This window comes from Halichoeres trimaculatus, unplaced genomic scaffold (genome assembly GCF_033239565.1).
Source record: "Halichoeres trimaculatus isolate MK-OKI-2021-1 unplaced genomic scaffold, fHalTri1.1 fHalTri1_scaffold_16, whole genome shotgun sequence".
Lineage (NCBI taxonomy): Eukaryota > Metazoa > Chordata > Actinopteri > Labriformes > Labridae > Halichoeres > Halichoeres trimaculatus.
Window position 1 is genome coordinate 26,026,414 of NW_027437194.1, and position 22,987 is coordinate 26,049,400.

The following is a 22,987-nucleotide window of genomic DNA, read 5'->3' on the forward strand; positions in this document are numbered from 1 at the left end:
CCCCTGACTTTTTAATTTTTGATACAAAATTTGCTTTTCATTTATTTACTTTATTTCATTTTTCTTTTAAATTGCTGTCAAAAAAGTTTATTTTTTTATTTCTACCACATTGTATAACAATGGTCTGAAAATAACATGTCATACTTGTTTTAAAAAAAAAAATAAAAAAAATAAAAATAAAAATAAAAATGACTGAATTGCTCGGAAAATTCTGCCACTGTAGTGAGAAAAATGTTGTGTGTGAAAATTTGTGATATTTTTTGGATAAGAATAACACCCTGACACAAGCAATGAAACAAGTGCATGAGGAACAAGTCCATAAACTGTATAATTAATGGACGTAGTCTTCCTAACATCACCCGTCTCTTTCTGAAACAAATTTTTGAAGCAAACCGGCTATCACAGCCATATTGGAAGTGACGAGAGCTTCAAGTACAGCTGTAGGGTGCATGTCAGTCATGTGACCTGAGCTGTGCCTCTGATTTAGCGAGCTCAAGATCTCAATATCCTCTGGACCGCTGAGTTAGAAAAAAAAATCCCCCTGTATGGTGTGTGCTGATACAGAAACTGGCGATTCAGACAGGAGACGTTTTTTGTACCAGGCTGTAAATTTGGGTATTTCTACTGTAAAAACAGCTTTTTTGGCTTGGTGTGTATGTGACTTGTAGTACTTCTGGAGCCAGCCTCATGTGGCCACTCGAGGAACAGCAGATTTTAGCACTTCTGCATTGTCTCTGTCATTGTCTTAGGTTGTCCCTTGGTCTTACCCATTTACACTTGTTTCACTCTTTAGTCTTCGAGCAATGTAGGTGTCCTTTTAGTCTTTAAATATCTTGAAACAAGGCCTTATTCTGGACTTGTCAGTTGAGTGTGGCTCAAATTAAGTACAATTAGACTATCTTACCAAAAACAAGAGACAAACACTTGCACTGGGAACATCACATTGCTTTAAAATAAAAAAATAACGCATGAGCTGAGAATCAAGGAACCAACATTTTGTATTTTGTAAGACAGAGGACATTCATTGTTTTCATCCCTGGTGTGTGAACCATTGCGTGTAGTTGGTGTTTGACTCGTACTCACCTTCTATGAAGTCAGACGGTGAGTACACTTTGCTGGCTTGGCTCTTCCCTGCAGCACTCTTGCCGTCCTGCTGCGATGACGGCGTGTTGAGGCTGTGCAGCGCCATCTCCAGCACCTCCCCCAGCTCCTCCCTCTTATCCTTCCTCACTGGCTTCTCCTCCGGGTGCCTCGTGAGCCCCATCTCCAGCTGGTACACCCTCTGCAGGGTGAAACTCTCAAAGGGCACCACTGCATACTCGCTTGGCAGCCTGGTGCCAGCTGTCACTTCGGCCTTGGACAGCTGGCTCCTCAAGAACTCCTGGAGGTCTGTCTGCTGGGTCTTAGCACCCTGAGCCTCAGCTAGACCACCTCCTTGTAATCCAGCCCCAGCTTCCTGTACGTCAGCGGGGGCTCCTGCAACTCTCTTCAGACTCTCCTGCACTCCTTTCAGCTGCTGACTCCTCTCCTGCAAAGCCTCTTTAAGCTGAGCTATCTGCTTCTTCAGGGAGGAGATGTGCAGGCGGTGCTGCTCCTCACGCTCCTGGAGGAGCGCCTGGTAAGACTGAGCACCAGGAGGACCTCCGCTTTGAGAAGTCCCAGCTCGAACTCCTCCTGTCCCAGCAGCTCCTGCTCCAATCCCCGGGCCGGTGCCCCCCAGGCTGGGGTGGTTGGGTCCAGAGTGGGGCAAGGCGTGGCTCAGCGGAGGGTCGTCGGAGTGCGGCGGACTGCAGGTCATAACGTAAAGCAGCGACAGGGAGCAGCAGAGGAGCACCAGCACACCTCCAACACGGGACACCCAGGCTAGAAGTCCACGCCGCAACATGGCTGCATGTAGCATCAAAACACACTCCTCACACACACAAATATCATGTAACCTCACACACTCCAGCCTCGATAAGAGCCCATTTGTGATTATGTTCCATCACCCAGCGAGGAAGCTGGCTACTTATCAGTATGAGGTCATTTAATCTGAATTAGGTCATTGCCTCCTCGCCGTTTGAGATTGTAACGTGTTTTGTCATTTGTGAATTAAATGTACGGTGCTCAAAAGGCTGGAAAAAAACACTTTCCCCTTCTCTGTTGCTCCAATTAGCTCCATATTCTGTTAGCAGACTCTGTCCCGAACTGTCTTACATCACTCATACGTGACTCATCTGTTCACATGGGCTCTCCGTCTGCCTGTAATGTCTTCTTCCTGTCTGCCAGACTGTTACCAAGCACAGAGAAAGTGTCTCAGGAAACGTCTCAGAGTGATTCAGTATTCAGCTCGGATGGATCAGGGGGGTGAAGCACGGGGCAAAAATGCTTCATGAGAAAGTCAATCCTGGCCGGTCAGTGGCAGCTTCCTAAAACAGAAAAACAGAGACAATCATTTTGAACATCTGCACAACCCACAGCTGTATCACATCAACATCACTTGTGTTATTCCAAAATCTGATACACGCCAGACCGCTGTGACATGTTAGCTCAGCATGGCACAGGCTTTCACTGCCCGTGCCAAACTAAGCATTCCTTCAGGACTGCAGCTCCTGGAAAACAATGTTGTCACTGATGTGCTAAAATATGAAGCAATGACTGAGGGTGTGTGCTAGAAAGTGGACAAACAGACACAGAAAGTCAGTATTAATCTGTGTGTACCTGCAGTATCCATCCATCCAACAGAGGCTGTTTTATGCTCCAGTTATTTACTCACTGATGTTTTATTTAACCACGGCGTCCCTTGAGATACATTATCTCTATTTTGAGACCCGATGTGATATCTTTGACTATTAAAAAACCATTACAGTCATTATGAAGCATTTTATGTAATGTTTGACTGACTCAATCAAAGGCAGTGTTTCCAAATTAAATTTATCTAATTGCTATTTAAAGCCTTAGGGTTGAAAACTGTGTGCTCCACTTTCCTCCTACAGTCAAAAACATGCAAAATAGATACAGAACATCTGGCTTCTCTCAATAATCTATGCATGTGAATGTAAGTGTGAATGAGGGTCTCTGAGACTGTAACAAACTGTGTTAAATCACCCACCAGTGGAGAACACACTAGCTCAAAACAGGACGACCCTTCATCCTTTAAGTAGTTAGCTTAGCTGAGCAAAAAATAGCTTAAAAAGGAGTCTTGTCTTACAGTGTTGAGAAATTAGAGTTTTGACAACACTGACAGCAGCAAAAAGAAAAGAACAATGACTGATACAAAACATTTACTTCAAGTTTCTGCTGCTGCCAGGCAGTTTTATGCAGCCTGTTGTTTGGTGTGTCGTCTTTATGCTAGGCAGAGCTAACCATCCCCATCCCACCTTTAACCTTGTTAACCAACCTTTTTCTGAAGAATCATGTACTGTCTTGATTTCTTTTCTTTTTTTTTCGTTTCACTTATTTGTATTGCTATTTCTTTCTATTTTTAAATTGTTATCATTACATAATTGAAATAAAGACAATCGATCAATCAATCAATATGAGAGTGGTGTCACTTGAAAAGGTAATAGGCAGGCCTTTAGCCTTGTTAAAGGCCAAAAAGTAACAACAACCCAACATGTAAGTTAAAAAGTGTGATTAAACCCAAAATGTAAAAACTGGCCCAAAAGTGTTAGAAAGTTGTTACATTTTGGGCAAAAAGTTATTAGGTTTCGGACTCGGCATCAATACATTTTTGGTTAGTCATTACATTAAGAGTTTTATTACATTTTTTTAAATTACAAATTGGGTTGTTTTCACATATCCGGCTCTAACAAGCCTCAATGCTAACAGCTACAGGAGGCCTGCCTTTGAACCAGCTATGCTCTTAAATAGGCAAAACTCACAAGTTGAATAATTTAAAGAGGGGGTATTCTGCATTCTCATACCTTAAAGGTGGATATTAACTAACAATGCTGGATGTTTAGATTAAATATGCAGATTTTCAAACCTCTACATATTCATATGTCATAAAAATCCCTGAATTTATCTATAAACTGATCACAATGGTTCTTAAAAATAGCATCTCCTAACTCTCCTGAGTAGGACCTCCCAACTTGTTCATGACATATTAAAGGAGCGGGCCTCAAACACCAAGGTACACTCATAACTTTGCCCTTGATAGGCCTCTTGAGGACTGGCCAATCAGAGGAAAGGGGGTTTGTGGAGAGGGGAGTCTTAAAGAGACAGCAATGAGAACAAAGCATTTCAGACAGAGGTTGAAATAAGGGTTTTTTAAACACAGGTGAGATAAAATAAGGGATTTATTTGTGCTGTAAATCATGTTAAGATACTACTGGAACACAAGGGGGACAGGATAAAGACTGAATGAAACACAAGTGGACAATGGAGGAACTGCAAATTGTAGCACTACAACAAAGGTTTCATATTCTAAGCCTGGAGGTCGCTGGAAACAGGGCTAAAGAGCTAGCATAGCTCCATAGATGGCAAGACAAAACCCCCAAACCAATCGCATCAAAACATCTCTGTTACTTGACTTAGTTGTCATTTTAAATTCAGCTTAAACTTCTTAATAAAAAGTTTTACAGCAAACAAGCCCTCTCAGACACTGTTACAAAGCAAGCTAGGTGACTGTGTTTCCACTTTTGTGCTGCTCCTTGAGAACGAAACCTCACATCACTCCACGTAAAAGGATGAACAAACATTTCACATTTGGTTTCGTCCCCTGCAGGAAAAAGATGGACCAGCACTATTTCTGACAGCAGAACTGTGGGCTTCTTGTTTTTGGATCCTTTGAGGTCTTTCTACTTTTCAAGTGAAACAATCCAAGATCATAAAAATCTATAATTTCAGAGGTTACAGTAGCTGCTGCCTCAGATCTAACACCACGAGCTGTGGAAAGCATCCCAGGTGTGTACTGATGTGTAAATGTGAGTCTTGAGTTTGTATATAGGTGTTTCAGTGTTTGAGTTTAAAGTACATATCTGTAAATGTATCAGCCTCAGTCTCTCCTGACTCCTCACACAGTCAGCTCTTTGACAGCTCTGCCTGAAGCCGAGTCTAATGAAAGGATTAGTATACGGCCGGGCTGAATACTGAACTGTGCCTGAACAGACGGCTGAATCAGAGAGCTCTCCAGCAGGACCTCCTCTGCGACTCACAGAGTGTTTGAGGAGAGGCTGCTCAGGGAAAAAGTGGCTGAGTGAGTTCTGTCGAGAAAATATGGCTGCTTTGACAGAGCATCATCTTTTCAATTACAGGAAAACCCTCATGATGTCATTATAGGAGTCCATAAATCCTCAGAAAATATGGCAGGATGTTAATGGTGCGGTGGCAGTTTAATCACTTTCTCTGCTCGGTTCAAAAGCAGCCCTCATTACTCTCTATCCATGTGATCACAAGCTGGGAACCTTTAAATAATTATATCACTTCTCCCAGATGACTCTGGCTTCCCTGGTCTCAAGACTTCTCCTAATGAGCTACATCAGAGCCGGTCAGGGAACCAGAAGCATCCTCACAATTAAAAACGTGAACCTAGCTGACTTCTTCTTGTTGCTTCATTTGTACCGTCTGTCAGGGAACAACTGCTTCACATTTCAAAACAGGGAAACTTGCCTCTTCACACAGTCTCAACAAAGAAAGTAAGGGCACTTCCCAATTCCAAAGCACGGTGGGTATCTATATTTGACAATACTGCAGTTCTCCTTCTGCAACCTTGCTGAGACGTGTTTTCTTCAGGAACAACAGTCAGGCGTATCACAAACACAACACGAGTCGTGATCCTCGGTGGAAAAGCAGTCAGGGAGGGCCGGGTGGCTGAGTTTTATGAGCAGAGACTCAGTCAAACCACCGAGTCTCACCGGGGATGAATGAGCTGATTCAGAGCTGGCTCTTTGACTCCCCGTGGGGATAGGCATGGCTGCAACACAGGAACACTGGCAGCTAAATAATCAGGTTTGCTTTTATTGGTGGTGAGGTTTCTCAACAGGCACCCACACCTCCTGCTCGGCTTGTAATCCTATAAAACGTATCTGTTTTTTGATATATGAACAATTATATTTCCCACGTGAAGTATCCCTCAATTTTTTTATGGTCACCATGAGGTTCATATTTGTGGTTTTGATTGAAATGTCTCTAACATTTCATGGTGGATAACTTTGGAATCTGTTTCCCCAAAAGAATGAAGTGCAATAGCTTTCCTGACTTATCTGTGACTTATCTGCCTTCCTCATCAGTCCCCATTTAAATGTCCTCCAGTGCTTTAGTTTATGATCAAATACCTGCAAAATTAAACTATTTCTATCTGCCCCTGCAGCAGGCTTTGTGTCTCACAGCACTTCAGCAAATATTGCATGCTAAGCCCAAAATTTTCAAAGTATGTACAAAACATCGGCTGGTTAGCATGTCTGTTGGCCCTTACACTGAGATTCCTTCAAAGGGTGTAGCAAAGCTCTGACACAGCTTCCTCTGCATCTGAGGACTTTCCATTTGGTGTTGAACGCAGTGACACTCGTGGCTGTTATTGGTAGAGTTTTTCCAGGTCAAAGACTCTGGCTGTTTTCCAAACCACCTACTACACCAGCAGTGCCTTCTACTTTGGCTGTAATTCAGTATATAGTAGTCAGTATGCAAAAACTTGCAAAATCTGCAGTATGACAAAAATCCCTGGATGTCCTACTGATTCAGGAAAATTCCTCAGTATGCATGAGACCAGTCTACCTGGCATACTGTTTCCCATAATACACGGCGCTAACACTGTTTGTATATGAGGGTGGCAGGTTTTGGTGAATTACCACCATCTACTGGAATGAGTCAGAATTACAACTACAATACAACAACACTAACGTTAGACAGTCCGTGAGATAGAAGTGGAATGATGTGAAAGAAACACCAGTAAATTGTGTCACTTATGCGATGTAACAACTGATATCAAATGTATGGGCTGATTCATGTAATAAATTCATTGATATACACAGGATAAATACTGTATATGAACACAAATTATGACAAGCTATTTTAAAGTTCCATCTTCCATGTAGTGCATGGGACTAAACTAGATTTTAAGTAACAATGTTGCTGCTTTCAAAACATGCAATAAATGCAATTACAACAAAATACATTGAAATGTTTTCAAAAATTATTTCAACCAAATCAATAACTTGTGAATTTATAATCCCAGGTTAATCCTGCATGGCATTATGAAGTGAGACGCTGTGCAGTAGCCTTATATTAATTAACACAGGAGCAGGAGCGACTGAATCTCCGCGGAGCAAAAATTTTCATAACCTGCTACATTTTGGCCGATGTTGATTAATCAGTGACAGGCTATAATCGGCCCGCCCGATTAATCGGTCGGGCTCTAATGTAGTATGAAGTAGGCGGTTTGGAAAACAGCCTCTGTTTCCCATGAGCACAGTCACCCACTGTGACTCCTGCCAAGGCGTACATTTGTTTTTCTTTTTAACCCTTCTTCTTTTTTGTGCAAGAAAACAATTCCCAGAATGCAAAGCATCAAGTTTAGGTATGTATGACAGCAAGCAAAGTTTGTAAACACAGTTTGTGGTATAGGTCAGTAGCTGGCTATATTTAGCTTTATTCACAGCTTGATGCTCTGAGACGTGTCTCTAACGTTAGTGAATCCTGGTTATATCCTGCCAGGGCTCATCTACCAACTCCAACCTCACCAAGCAGAGCTAACGTAACCTCACACTCCATTTTACCGATGGACTCTCAAGTTTGAACAGACCACTGCAGAATAACTGCTGACTGTGGGCTGGAATCAACATTAGCACAAACAGATTAACCCCTCTTTTAGCTTGTGCTCTATCACTCTCCTGTTAAGCTTTCTTCTGCTCTGACCCCTTTTTTTAAGTCCAGCTCCAGTGTTCACCATTACTACAAAATAAATTCAAGAAATCCTTTTCTTCAAGAGAAAAGACATAACTTGCTTCTCACTGCTAAACTTTACCAGCCGTTGCCATGTCGTCAAAGGGACTTTTGGTCTACGTGCAGGAAATGGGAAAATCCAACCTGACCACAGATACAGAGAAACATCATTTAGAAATAACTGATTTTGGCACTGATAATCTCATTTCACATCATGGATTATGAGCAGGAGAACTCGTAAAAAAAAGACTATTTCAAAATCACTTATAAAGTCCTCACAGGCCCTTTAAAAAAGTGAATTCCTCCTGTCACTTGCTCTTTGGTGGGTAAAGTGTGGTGTCTGTAAATTTTCACTGAAGCCGTTCGACATGCTCTGTTCGCTAAGTGTCATGATGTGCTCATAATCCAGCTGGTGTGGCAGCTGGCTGTCCATCACTCAGTCTGCTACAAAGAAGTGTGTACTCAATACTGAAGCAAAGTACTCGCTCATTAGGGGATTAAATTTGGTGCCCATGAAGTGGATTATAATGTGAAGTCCAGACAGGCTTTATCTTTGATCCTGAATCATGATTGACTCGTCTTTAGTTGAATGTTACAGAGAAATGTTCTTTATCAACCTTGTGGAAACAGAGACGTCAGCATTTCTCTGTTGTTGTTCTGAGCCAGAAAAGAGGAAATGGTTTCATTTCTGTTTGGCACCTCAGCTCCACACCACCCTGCGTATTTATACAATATCAAGTTCATTTGTTCTGATCTGATATGCTTGTGATATAAAATCAGACAGTTCCTCACTTTCATCTGCTTGTATCAGCTTCTGATCTCAGTTTTCTGATGTTTGTGCGACTATCCGTGCAGCTCTGCTACAGTCTCATCAAAGATCCAAAGAACAGCGTCCGTCTGAATCTTCCTCTCATAGCAGAGCTCATAAATCTACACACAACACAAACACTGTCAGGCCTGTTTACCAACAGAGAAACAAGGCAGAGGACACATTTCTTCCACTTCCTGAGATGACATAACTGATAAATGTGTTTTTCCTCCTTATCGCATATTTCATTCTCTCTGCTAGAAATAGAAACAGAGATGCAGGAAGGAGAGTGGTAGAGGGTGAGGAGCGCAGAGAGTGAAAGTGAGAGAAATAAAGGATCAGGCTGTCACAGAGAGGAGGAAAAGAAAGAGAAAAAAGAGAATGATTTAGTGTTCAGTGACCAGATATGTTTCCAAAGCAGAGCTTTGCGGCATCTGGTCCAGCCTTCCAAATCACTTCCGCCCCTCCTGCTGCTGCTTCCTGCCCACAGGCTACTCCTGTGTTTTCTGTGCATGTGTGTGCTTCAAAGAGTGTGTGTATGTAAGTGTGTGCGTGTGTTCCACTTGCAGCAAAAATATTAATGTAACCCTTTCAACACCTGTTAAAAAAGCTGTGAAAAGAAGCCTGGATGGGAAACGGGAGCCTGGGAAGTTTGCAGTCAGAGGACAGAGGGAATGAATTATCCCTCAGTCTTCTGCCGAGCTTCTGCTCACACTCGCACAGCAGAAATCACACACAAGTGACAGGTAATGTGTGTGTGTTCTGCTCTCTGTTCAGCAGCCCACACAGGTCAACTTTTAAATGTCTGAGGCATTCGAGAAACAACCTTGTGACCCTCTCGTCTCGACGAATGTGGCGTCTACGCCCTGCTGTCGGATTTAAAGAGCAGATTCTCTCTGTCACCTCTGCCGTGAGTTAATATATTCAAACCCAAGCAGACCGCACTTATAGAGTGATGTATGTGCTCTGACACTTGAAGCGTGTTCGTCTCAAAGGCAGACGCACTTTGCAGAAACATTAATTGACGAGGTATAAGAGAAAGAGAGAAATTAGGAAACTACAGATTCCAGCTTCACATCATAAAACACTCTTAATCTGAATTTACCAACTGCAATCTGAGCTATTTCATTACCCATCTTGAGATATTTACCAATATTTCTGCCTCTGCTTTGTTTTTTTTTTGTCCTTCATTAATTTCTGCTCAGTTTGGAAATCCATTAGCAAACGGCTGGAGTCCGTCCAAAGTAAACATCCAATTAAGTTTGTCAAAGTTACGTAATCACTGGAAGTTTAATCAAAGTAAAAGGTTGCACTATTGATTTAATGCTGGACGTTCGTAAATTTGAGGGGGATTAATATTGTCCGAGCTAAAGCAGAGTTTGAAGTTGTTCATCAAGGAGAAACAGGATGTAGCTACCAAGTCCTCGTAGCTTGTCTGATGTAAAAATGTGTGGTGATGCACAGCCGCCACTAAACAGCACTGTGGACTTGTAATTTTTCAGCTCATCTTACAATTTAATGAGCTTGATCACAACTTTAAGTCCAAAAACACAAAAAGGATAAACCTACTGATGTATTTCATCCTCAACAGTTAGCTTCAGCATTACTCTTCAAATTAACTCTAAAGTTATTTTTAGGAGTCTACTTCTGCAAGCTCTAGTATACCGTGAACAAACAGAGATGACAGAGAGCTCCTCGATGCCAGGTTGCTCACCTTAGTCTTAAAAATATGAAGCCTAAAGTCAAAGTGTTGAAACTGCACTTCACCAAGCGTCCACTAGAGGCTGACTGCAGAAAGACTGGACACCACATAGACACCCATTCAGAAAAGCTCATCTTTACAGCAGAATAAACATGTTGACAGCCTGGTTCAAAATTAGTTTGGGTCTGAAAAGGTCATTTCTTTATCTCAGCACACTTTATAGTTTGTTTGTTTTTTTGTTATTAAATTTACAAGTTTTGCCCATATAAGGGCGTTTCTGACTTGACTGACAGATGGGCACCCTGTAGCTCTCTACAAGGAGGCCAGTGCCCACCTATTAACCTAGTCCTAACTCAAACAAAGCTAGCTGGAGTAAAGCTTTCTCAATATAGCACCTTTGGTCAACAGGCTTCAAAACTCTGTATCAGAAACAAATGGATTATGTCACAGAGACTATGTCTGTATACACAGACTATGGTTTCTAGTCTCTTAGCTTAGCTCTTAGCACTTAGCACACATATGTCTGTAGTGGCAAATATTATATGTTATGATAATAGGGGTTAAATAGTTTGAAGCAGAAAAATGAAACCACTCCCATATTAGTTAGTTTACTAAAGACACAGGATGTGGCTAGCATCAAGACTGCACCAAGTAACAGCTAGCATAAAACTGTCTGGTGGTAAGTTAAGGTAACTTTCTTGTTTCTCAAGTTAATCATTTAAAGAAAAATATAAAGTTTAAAGTTGTATATTTCATACATTATTATAAACATAAAAGAGGTTAAGTTTGATATAAAAGCATGGAAACAGCAAATGTTCAATCTGTTTTCCACATTTCTTCGTTGAAGACCCTGAGGTGACTAAAACAAGAAATAAACAGTATCAGTGAAGGCAGATTCATTTAGAAAACATAGAATAGAATAGAATAGAATAGAATAGAATAGAATAGAATAGAATAGAATATACTTTCCGAAGAGAAATTTAGGATATGATCACTTAGGTAGTCTCATTTTATACAGATCAACTTAATCAAGTATCTAAGGGGCCGTTTACATGACAACGGTTTTAGGGAGAAACGCAAAAGTTTTGTGGCATTTCAGCCTCGTGTTTACACGGAAACGTCATTTCAGCTGACCTACAATGCAAACTTTTGAAAACGGCCTCCAGAGTGGGATTTTTCTCATACACTGCTGACACCATGGCCATGTAAACAGTAAGCCGGCGTTTTAAGTGGAAATGCTGACGTCACACTCTGCCTCGTATGAGTGCATACAACAGTCCAACAGTATCGTTGTTAGGGATGGGTACCGAATTAGGTACTTTTATAGGTACCGACCGAATTCTGTCAAAAGTACCAGGTATCGATTCAGGTAAAACTAAAAGGTACCATGTTTAGGTACCTAAACACATCCTTATGACTGTGAGGGAATAGAAGAGTAGTCAAGTTTCCACACTGGGAATGAACACACCATTGCAAGGTTATATATTGAAAAATACATATGTTAAATTAAATTTTTTTTATATTTCATTAGTAAAACAATTGATATTCTCTACCACGTAAACACAAGAAAGTACCGAAAATCAGTGCCGTTGAGTACCGGTACCGATTGCAAGGTGCCGGGACTTGGTACCGTATCGTTTCAGGTGTGAAAGGTACCCATCCCTAATCGTTGTTACGATTGTCACGAACTACCGTGTTGTGCTTGTGCTGCTGAACCTGCTGAATCTGCTGACTGTTTTTCAACAAAATGTGCATCTGTTACTCCACTTTTGCACTTACTCTTCACCAATACACCAGATGATCAGCCCAACTGTACTTCAGTGGAGATCTCCCAAAAGCTGCTTCTGGACAAGACAGTTATAGCACCACCTACAGGCCTGGCATGCTTACTACAGCGTTTTCAGTCCTTTGGCGTTTCCGTGTAAACGCAGATTTTTTCCCTGCGTTTTAGCGTTTTCAGATGAAACAATGTCTTGCAAACGGGGCCTATTGCTTTTTTTGTTTGATTTTGTCTGTTTCAGGATTGGCCTTTCAGTGTCTTCCCACAGCAGGAGGTCACTGATCCAAGGCCCTGCTGTTTTGGGTGCTGAAAACTTTGGGAACCCCTGATTTTAAAAGTGCAGATATAGTTGTAAGGTGTGCATTGCTTAACTGATGAAAGCAATGCTTAGCCAGCAAAGACATGTAGACATTAACCAACACAGATGGCGCTAGCTCTGCTAAGCTGCAATTCTGGCATATTTTCATGTTTGTAATGCATCCACAAGTCACTAAGTCTGATGTCCATGTTATTGAGGAGGGAACTAGTTACTCTAGAACATCCCGGCTGCTAACTGTAAACGAATCAAACCACAAACACAAGAGCATCAATGATAAATCCCATGGGTGAGATGTCTATTTGTCCTTAGGTGACCCCTAATTCATGACCACATCAAAGATATTTGAGAATAATTTTAATACATTAGAGTTTGATCATGCACTATAAATCTGTCAAGTGGTTCAGTGGTGCTGTCTGTGCAAGAAATCCTCAGATAAATAATTCATCAGCTCTGGACACGTTTTAACCCTTTGCTACAGCTGCTGCATGCAGCAGCCTCACACACTGTGAATTTTTATCCATTAAAACGCCAGATAGAGCATCCCAGAGCCATAAAAACTTGGATCATTTAGCTCCACAGAGGCTTTTCAGCTCGAAATGTCGACTCCTTCAACCCACGTAGAGATAACCCCTGATGACATCATCAGCTCCAATAAAGCTCCTTGGGGAGACACTGAAGACATTTTTCAGCTGCTTTCACAGCTAAGAGGCACTCAAGTGCGATGTGTAAACAGCTCTTTGTGTGTAACATTTAAAGGGTTCCCCTTTTACTGAGTGCACAGAACACACCATGGTGCTACTTTGATGAAGATAAACGCTGATTCAGTGTTCAAGGTAAAACATGAAACCAAAACTTGCACATTCGCATTTTGCTTAACTGCAGTGATTTTCTTTTTTTTGTGTATGTGTGTGTGTGTATTTTTTATTCTATTAAATATTTACAAAGACTTTTGAATTATTTGTAAGTCATTAAAGGTCTGGATTGAGGTTGTCAAAGGGTCAGCTCCTGATAGACGAGGTTTACTCTTGTGGTACGAAACCGGCGAATGCTGCTGCTGGTGTACTTTCTCTTTAAAATCAGATTCCCACATGTTCATAGTAAAACACACAGCTACTAATCTTCACACGAGCCCCCTCCTCCCGTATATACCCTGTCTCTCTCTGCGATAATTACAAACAACCTGATAATCCACAGAACCCAGCATGTTTAAACTCTGCTCCATGGTGTCTGTCAGCGCCTCTCTATCCTGTCTTCCTACAGCCTCTAGTGGGCTCCGTATTTGTTACAGGTCAAGGATGTTAATGCATTTATGTGCACGCTTGCCTCAGTGAATGTCAGGACTTCGTCTTCTCCGACAGCTCTGTCTGAACCTGCCCTCCAGCTATCACACAGTAAAAATGAGGAATGTCCTCTGGGGAGGGAAGAAAGGATACAAGCGGAAGAGTAAGAGGAAGAGATTAATTAAGATGAATTAAAAATGGATGAAATAAAAACAATGTAAAGTATCAGCTCAGCTCACAGATTACTAGAGGGGGATAATAAACTGGTAGATTAGAAACATGGCGAGAGGAGAAAATGAAGAGCGGAGGGGAGTCAGGATAAAGTGAGCATGTGGGAGGGGAGGAAAGCCGAGCGAGGCAGAGAAAGGTTCCTTTGATGTCTCCTGTCCCCTCAGGTGATTCTCCCTCCCATTCATTAGGGGCCAGTTTCCCCGGAACCTTCCTGTCGACGTGCCATCTGGAAGGCCCTTAAAAAACAAACCACATTACTCTCCTCTACTTCTCTACAAGCTGCTCCTGTTAGCAGTCACCACCCGCCCCCTCCCTTCCTATCTGTTGGTCCTCTAAGTGTCCCATTTCTTCACAGTTAGGTTAGATTGTATCAGATGAAACTTTAATGGAGCCCCATGGGGAAATGGGTCAGAAGAGGCAGAACTAAATGCAGATGGAAAACCAGATAGATCACAAAAAAATGCTTCTGGACAGAAAGATAGCTTGATGGTTAGAGAGAAAGATCAGGTCTTTGATTATTGGAGTGTTTGTGTGGACAGTGAAGCAGACAGATCTGTGAGCCTCTGTTTAATGTGCTCCAGAAGATGCATCTGCCCCCCTCCTATCCCTCCCCTCAGTCAGACACATTTCCATCTGACTTGATTTAGGTCAGGCCAATCACAACCATTGTCAAATTTGGGGCGGTATTAAGTGTTGTTGCAGCATTTTTTCTAAAAAGCCATATGAAGGTTTCCCATGTGGCTTAAACCCCAGACTGGGATCCACAAACCACTGCTGCCTTGGCTGTATTAACTCTTGTTTATTCCCTTTGACTGATTTACTGCTTCCATTTTTTATTTTGGTGTTTACTGCAGTTTTAAATGCAATATCTCAGCACTAGTCCTGACGGCATCAAACAGAGTAGAAGAAATGAAAATAACTATGACTCAAAGTGTCTGAAAAAAGCACACATCATTTCACACTGACTAAGTACAAAACTTCACAGCTCTGCTGTTAGCTTGTTTTAGTTTCTATTGCAGAAAATATCAGCAAAGAAGTTCATAACTTTCCTTTTTTTATATGGAAAGTTAGGTTGATTAAAAGTTTGCCAGTCTCTCCCACCTCCTCTCACAATCACAGCTAATATCAAGCCTAACAAGACAATTTTTGCTGAAATCAAGAAGATAGTAACAGCCCAAATACACCAGATGTGCCTCTGGTCCAGCTCCGCTCCATCGTGGCACAGGATCAGAAAGGTTTTCATATAAGTCCATGTGTCAGCTTACACTGGGTATTCTTCGTTGCGGTCTAGCTGTGTCCCTGCTGCACCATGCCGCAGCATGTATGCAATAATGCCCGATGCTGGAGCTGTGACACGTCAATTTACAATAAGGCAGATCAAGTGGGAAAGGAAGTAGAGCACGGAAACTACCAAAAAGCACCCAGTGACTTTCAAAATAAAACAAACTGTGTCAAAAGCAATTGTAAATTTATTTTATTTTTATTTTTTATCATTTTATTATTTTTCTTTTTTATCTTTGCAATTTCCTTGTACTTGTTGCAATGATAAAGAAAGTTATATTCTATTGTATATAGAGGGATTATTTTTTTACCGACAACGCCAGATGCACGCGCAACTCGGGTGAGGAAGTACTGCGGAAGTATAATGGCTTGTCAACTGACATGGAGTTAACAAAAAAAGAAAAGAACGCATTTTTAAACTTAATATCTTCACTTATACGGATGGTGAACGGCTCCCATGTTTGTGAAATAGCAGTGAGTGGACAGAAAAGATTAGCAAGTGGACAGATATTAGGTGGACAGACGTTTTTAGTGGAGAAATCCAGGAATTTAAACACACAGCTGTCACTTGATGCTGCATTATCCGTGGACACTTTCCAGACTGTGACATAACAGGCATAACGTAAACATGTGTCAATAAATCAGAAACCCACCCAGACCAAAAAAAAGCACACAGACTGCTGAGTCTGTGACTCGGTTCATAATAAAAGAACCAGAAACTACGTCCAGAGTTAATGATTCACTCGCAGACGTTGCTGGTGTTTCAGTGTAAAGTGCGACCCTGTTAACTGGTGACTCTTGGCCATTAATCACTGATACTGTCAGCTGAGAGTCACCGGTTTGCATGGTTGCTATTAACTCCAAAACACTGGTTGCTCTGTGATGGCTAAACCTTGATAGATGTTTCCTCTGTTGTATAGTATCGTTTCTAAAAACTGACCATAGAACAACCGTACATTTTTATGCTGATAACAGGTTGAATTCAGTGTTTAAAAACAATAACTCATCTCAATGAATGGAGGTAAATGCTGCTTCTGCGGTCAAGATGCGTGCACATCTTATGATGCTGTAGACCAGGGGTCCCCAAACTTTTTCCCATCAGGGCCAAACAACTTTTCCCTTCTCTGATGGGGGGCCAGTGCAGCTTTTAAAAAAAAAAGTGCATTTGCTCCCCAGAAAGCCACACATAACCAAATATTAATAACCCTTTCTGGGATCTTGACAGGAAATATAATCAGAAAATAAATAATAACACTATTAATGAAATATATAACACTATTTATGAAGTAAATAATAACCAAATAACCCTTTACAGGTTTTTCACAGAAAAAAAGACCATGAAATAATAACTTTCTTGCAGACACCACTGTTTGCAGCTCTCTCATTAACTTTAGATAGGGCACAAACTGCAGAAGGGTGGAATAGAAAGTTACGTTCTATGCATGTGTAAGTCTTGATCGCGTGACCAGACTGGAAAAAAAAATCGTAATGTGCCTCTGGTATTGTTCAGGGGGCCGGGCAAAATGTAGAGGCAGGCCGTATCCAGCCCCTGGGCCATAGTTTGGGGACCACTGATGCTGACTGATAATCTCTCTATAGCCTGACTACAACAACAAACAGACGTAATGGGTGGAGCCAGGCCAGGAGTCAACAAGTTAAAGGTTCTGCAGCCCAACATGAACGAGGAGAGGCTTCTGTCTTGCAACTCAAGCTGTTTCGCAGTCCTGTTACGTATTGGAATGAACACTCAGCTCATGTGAGTTCTTGTTGGATGTGCACCCAATCTGACCCCAAATCTTTCTTCATCCAAAAGGCCCCTGATTTGAAAAGTTCAGGTTCTAGGTAAGTATTTGTGACACAAAACTGTAATTCCCCATGTGAGTGGTCATAATGCCAGAATTTTGCACTACAATACTGTAACATAAAACATGAAATTAACTCCTGGGCTCCAAAAATATTATCCATTGTTTGAACACCTACACACTGGGCTGGTTGTTTGAATACAGGCTAAGATGTCACATACAGTGATAATTATAAAAGCAAAATATGTCAGATTTTACTTAATGTCTAACCCACATAAATATTTCCTTTAACCTATCTTCCTTATCTGTGGGAGTCCTGTGGTGGTGATTATATCTGAGGCTGTACTCTGTGTTTTCATGGTTTTCAGGCATCAACCACCTGTTTGCAACAGACATTAATATAATGTGTGTCTATATTAGAAGCAAAAACGATGTAATGAAACTTTAAGAAGTGCGACCAAAGTATCAAATCAACAAATCCCATCATTTAGAGCATGTTATTTGAGATCCTTATAGTAAAACTGCTGTGAAATGACTCATTTTTCAGTTGGCCACTCTACTTCACCTGCACTCCATCTCTTTATCTTATCTCTATGTCCATCAGCCACTGCTGCTTGCTTCTCCTAGTCCTCTGTCTGTTTTTGTAGCAGCTTCTGGTAGAAAATACAACTGCAGGTCTGATTTTAATGAGCTTAAGGGCTTTAACGATGCAAGCAGCATGAAAACAACGGATACTAAAGTGTTTAAAAGCACTAAAAAGTATCTTACTATCAAGCATTGTGACAAACCAACTCGTTTTATGTTGGAATAAAGAAATAAAAAAGACTGGGTGTTAGATTTGTCTTTTTTCACAGCAGTATAGCAACATTTATGGCAGTCCTGATTGTTTAAGTTGCAGAGGCTCATCTCCCTAAAGAAACCTTTTCTCAAGGACTTTTTAGTTCAGCAAGTGACAAGAAAGGAGGGAGTTTCAGCTTCTGTTTAAATATTTATTTTTATTTGGCTTCCCATGTTAAATTACAGACAATAACTGGGCTGAAGTAAACAAGGGGAGCAGAGTAAAATCAAGCAGTGAAATTTGAGCCTAAAAAGATGTTTATGTGGCTGACATGTTTGATTTAGTTCCCTTTGATTTTCCTCAAGAGCCAACAAGATAATTTTACTCAAACATCAAATGCAAGGCTTCGCCTGAGGATGACGCTCACTACTTTAAGTGGGGGTATTGTGGGTTCTTAAGGCTATACTGTGCCCCTTAGTCCCTCTGTATGTAGCTTTACATGATTTACAGATCAGAATATCTCTTATTTTCTTACACCGTGTGTAGAAAAATCTTATTTCAGCCTCTGACTGAAACACTTTGTTTTGGCTTCTGTCTCTTTAAGTCTCCTTAAGGCTCCCTGCTCCACAAACCCCCTTCCTTCCAATTGGCTGGCTCACTGGAGGCCTGTCAGGGGCGGAGCTATGGGAAGACCTTGGTGTTTGAGGCCCACTCCCTCCAACATGTCATTACCTTATCCTTTCAGCAAGTCTTGTGAAGATCTTGTGCTATTTTCAGCATGGACTGTTTACAGACAGGTTGAGGGATTTCAACAACATGTTATTTATTTAAGGATTTTTGAGGTGCCGATTTGATTGAAGTTGCGATTCTTTGATATTTCCAATTTTGGGGATTTTTAGTTTGCTCAGACCATGTGAATAAGTTGAATGATGATGATGATGATGATGATGATGATGATGATGATGATGATGATGATGATGATGTCCACAGGCTATGTCAGGGGCCATATCTTCCAAAACAGTGCACATCACAAGTGAGGATTTATTCAAGGGATCTGACATCTCAGCTTTTTCCCAACCTAACTGAAAAACAAAGACTAAAATAAAGGACTTTAATTTTGAAAAAAAAAAAAAAAAGTTTTTTTTTTCAACAAAAAAAAAAATCACGATTTTAACTTCTTAAACAAAAGTCCTGATATATTTTTTTCCCATCCCTAGAGGATATGTAAAGGTTTGAAAATTTGCACACATATAAAATGAACATCCAGCTTTGTTGCTTTAAATCCATGTGTTCAATATGAGAAAACCAGAATAACCTCTCCTGAATAACAATTTCTGGAAGAATTATACTTGTTAGTTCTTAACTGTGCGTGTTTAGAGGATCCAAACAACAGCGCTGCTGACAAAAGAGCAGCTTGATAAAATGACACTTGATTTGATGACTGAATGTCAAGATGAGTCATCAAAAGTGTTTTATGTTTAAAGAGAAGACAAAGACAGATCTTACCACACAACGCTGATTATTATTTCCTTCAATCCATTTTGGAACATCTAAATCTTCATGAACAATCCAGAAGATGTCGTCCAAAATATTTTCTCATGCTGTGTGTTATGGAAGTATATAGTAGAAGAAAATTAAGGTGCTGTTACCTATGCAGTCAAAGCCTTAAATAAATGCAAAAGATGAAATTTGATCCAGTGTCTGTCTGTGATATACAGATGTGCTTTGCAGGCTTTTTAAAACAGTATCTGTCAGGACTGTGTGTCAGTAATCAAGAGCTTCTCTGATTGAAATGAATCGAGGGTAACACACTCATTGATTTTAGAGCCTTTAAAAGTCAAAAGAGAAATTGATCCCTGCTATAAACCAATGAAACAACAACAGCCAACACCCAGCTCTACAATGTGCTATATACAGCGTTCCTCTGCACTATAGGGAAAATTAGTCGGCACTCCCTCATTCATTCCCTCATTTGAGACACAATGAGAAACCACAATGCGGCCCTGATAGGCAGAGCTCATCTCTGGGTAATTATGGAGGAATATAATAAATCATAACTGTGACGCCTCCCCAACAGGCATCACACTTACAGACTGACTTTACAAGTAAGAACGCACGTCTTCTCAGAGATACAAAAGGTGTTTTGACATATTTACACCTATAATCACACCTGTGTTCCTCTGACATCATGCTTTAGGAAGGAGACTGAGGTTACACCAGGTTACTGCTGCACAGATCTGTCACATCTGATCATTAAAGACAATTTATAATGGAATGGGAATGTTCAGTGTCTTTTTTATTCTAAGGATTGAGGTTAAAAAAAAGATTTAACTGCAGACAGATGAAGAATTTATCTCCAAAAACACTCACTGGGAAGGAAAAAATGACATGAGGTGAATGACACTTCAGATGAACTGACCAAGAAGGAAAGACTAATTGCAAACAGAGGGAAATGAACACAGGTGTGAGACAAAACAACACAGGTGAAACTAATGAGGGCAATTAGAGAGGAGGGAAACAAAGGGACAGGAAGTAAAACTAATCCAGATACACAGCGAACAGGAACTACAAAATAAAACAGGAAACACAAGTTAAAACACAAAACATGACAAATGGTGCATAATTACAACTCAATATTGTTCTTACCCTTTACGAGTTACATTGACTACAACTGTGACAAAAAGAGGACCAACAGAGGCTCTCTCAATTTAATATTTCTAAGTTCTGTTTTGTTGTGACTGAGGGTTTTTTTTTGCATGTGTTTTCTGTGAAACCAAATATATTTTTCACACTGTGGATTAATAAGCTTGATTCTATTTCTACATTTTTTTAAAACAACAACATATTTTATTACTAAATAGTTACTGAGAAAAAACAGTGTCCGTTAACATTTGACAACACAAACTAACACCAAGGCTTTGGGTAGAAAAGGTGTCAGTTCCTGGGTAGTGGATGTTGTTTTTCTAACTTCTTAGTATGCAGTTAGTTGAATGTTACAGTGAGCTGTTTGGACCTAACTGTCAGTCTTGACTTATTTTACAGTTAAACAAGTTTCACAACTACTTACAAAAGATGCCTCCCTAAAAGAGTTTATCAAATACTGATGCTAAAAATGGTGTGTGTATCAAGTTAGCAGTAATGTTAAATGGCTAACACATGGATGGATAGCCGTTTTACATCTGTTTTATTAGTTGTTCAAACAACACATCAGCTTCTGTAGACATCTTTACTGTTTAATTGTAGTGATAGAAAGCTAGAAGTAATGTTTTTGTTATATTTTCCTGAATGTCAAATCAGCTTTGGCATCTAACATAGGGCACAGTTAATCAAAACTTTGATTTTGTTATTCATTTAGTCTGTTAGCATAGCAGTAAACTTTGACAAGTTTAACTTGTTATTTTATTCAAAATCAATTCAAAAAGTTCACAATGACATTAAAATCATAGCTTGTATAGCATATGAGCGTATTCTTCAGGAACACTAATTTTTCAGAGTTTTACATTAAGAAGCCCATTGCCAGTAAGGGCCATATTAGAAAAGGTGAACTCAACCTAGCTTGGTTGGAGTTAGGATAAGGTAAAGAGTCTGGGCTTAAGCCTCTTTGCGGACAGCTACAGGATGCTCACCTGCCAGTCAAGTCAGTCTCTTTGATGGTTAAAAATTGTAAGTTTAACTTTGAAAATATTAAGAAAAATTAGCCATTCAAACAAAAAAAAAATGTTTTGTTTTTTTTTTTGGTTAGTATTTTTCTCAATGCTGTAATTAGCAACTTTTTGGCTCGGTGTGCATGTGGTTTCCTGTACTTCTACAGCTAGCCTCAAGTGGATGCTTGAAGAAATGTTGCTTTAAACCATAGACTGTTTACTATATGGATGACATATCCATGACATCACCCACCTGTTTCTGATACAGAGTTTAAAAGCAAATCCTCGACAGCAGCCATATTGAAAATGAGATGGACTTTGAGCCACCTGACTAACACCTTCTGGGGTGTGTGCCTGTCAGTCAGCTGAGCTGTGCCTCTGATTTAGTAAACTTGTGATCTTAATAACTTCAAAAATACAGGTTGTGAAAAATGCACCCCTCTGCAGTGTGTGCCCATGGTACTCGAGCCTTAGGCTTTTTTCAAACCAAACTGTAAACATGTTTATCTTGCTGTAAAAATCTTTCTTTTTGGCTTGGTGTGTATGTGAGTGCCTGTGTTTCTGAGGCCAGCTTCAAGTGGACGCTCAAGGAACTGCAGCTATTAGCACTCCTACATAGGCTTCATATTTTAAGACTGGGGGATGCTGCTTGGTTTCGACCTCTGTCTCACTAATTGCTCTAAATTGTCACCTTATCGTACTTTAATGCTGATCAAATCAAAAGTAGTAAAACTAAAGAAAGTCTCTTACTGCAGTTTGCAACTTTCATACAGCAGTTCCACATTAGATCAGCTCTGGGAGTGATATGAAAACAAGTTGCAATGAAGTGAATTCAGTAAATCCATTAAAATGAAAAATAAACATGACACAAATTGAATAAATCCAGAGTGAGAAACATCCAATCTGCTCACAGCCACCCATCTGCAATATACTGCTGTGATTGCACATCACCTCTTTCTCAACGTCCAACGGAAATGTTGGCAAATGAGTTGAGAAAAACATTAACAAGTGTAAGTCAGTCAGGGCCAGAGCTCATTTACTTCCCTCTTCTCCCGAGACACTAAACCGCCACACTGACTTTACTGCCAGGCCGTCGTGCAGCATTTGTCAACTGTAGCCTGTTTGCATGCAAAAGTGTTCTGTTATTGTTTGTTAGCGAGTAAAAACAGGTTTTGTTTACAGCAACAACTGTCTGAACCTGCTCCATCCTCTGCTGCTGAAAACACAGGCAGAGCGAAACTGACAGGCAGCCCTGGAGGCAATATACCTTTCATGGGCTCCCCATTTAATTTAATAGATTATTGTAAACCTGCATTATCTAAACGAGCGAGGCCAAGTGAAATATAATCACAGGTTTTCAATACGCTGCAGGGGCGTTACATCACCACCATCAAAATGTTACTGAGCAAATGTCCTGTTAGATTTTGTGATCTGATCTGTGAAACATGAGATTAGAAGTGGTCTGCACTGCAACACAGTAAATACACACGGCCGGATGT

General features: G+C 40.6%; 1 protein-coding gene across 2 annotated transcripts in view; it reads right to left on the minus strand.

Moving 5' to 3' along the window:
* LOC141805439 (chondroitin sulfate N-acetylgalactosaminyltransferase 1-like) overlaps positions 1-22,987 on the minus strand; it is a 76,107-nt gene that overhangs the window by 40,808 nt on the left and 12,312 nt on the right. For both annotated transcript variants that reach the window (XM_074690506.1, XM_074690505.1), the window contains exon 2: positions 1,084-2,408. In XM_074690506.1, coding sequence (XP_074546607.1) covers positions 1,084-1,900 — 817 coding nt within the window. In that variant the 5' untranslated portion in view covers positions 1,901-2,408. The remainder of the gene's footprint in view (positions 1-1,083; positions 2,409-22,987) is intronic.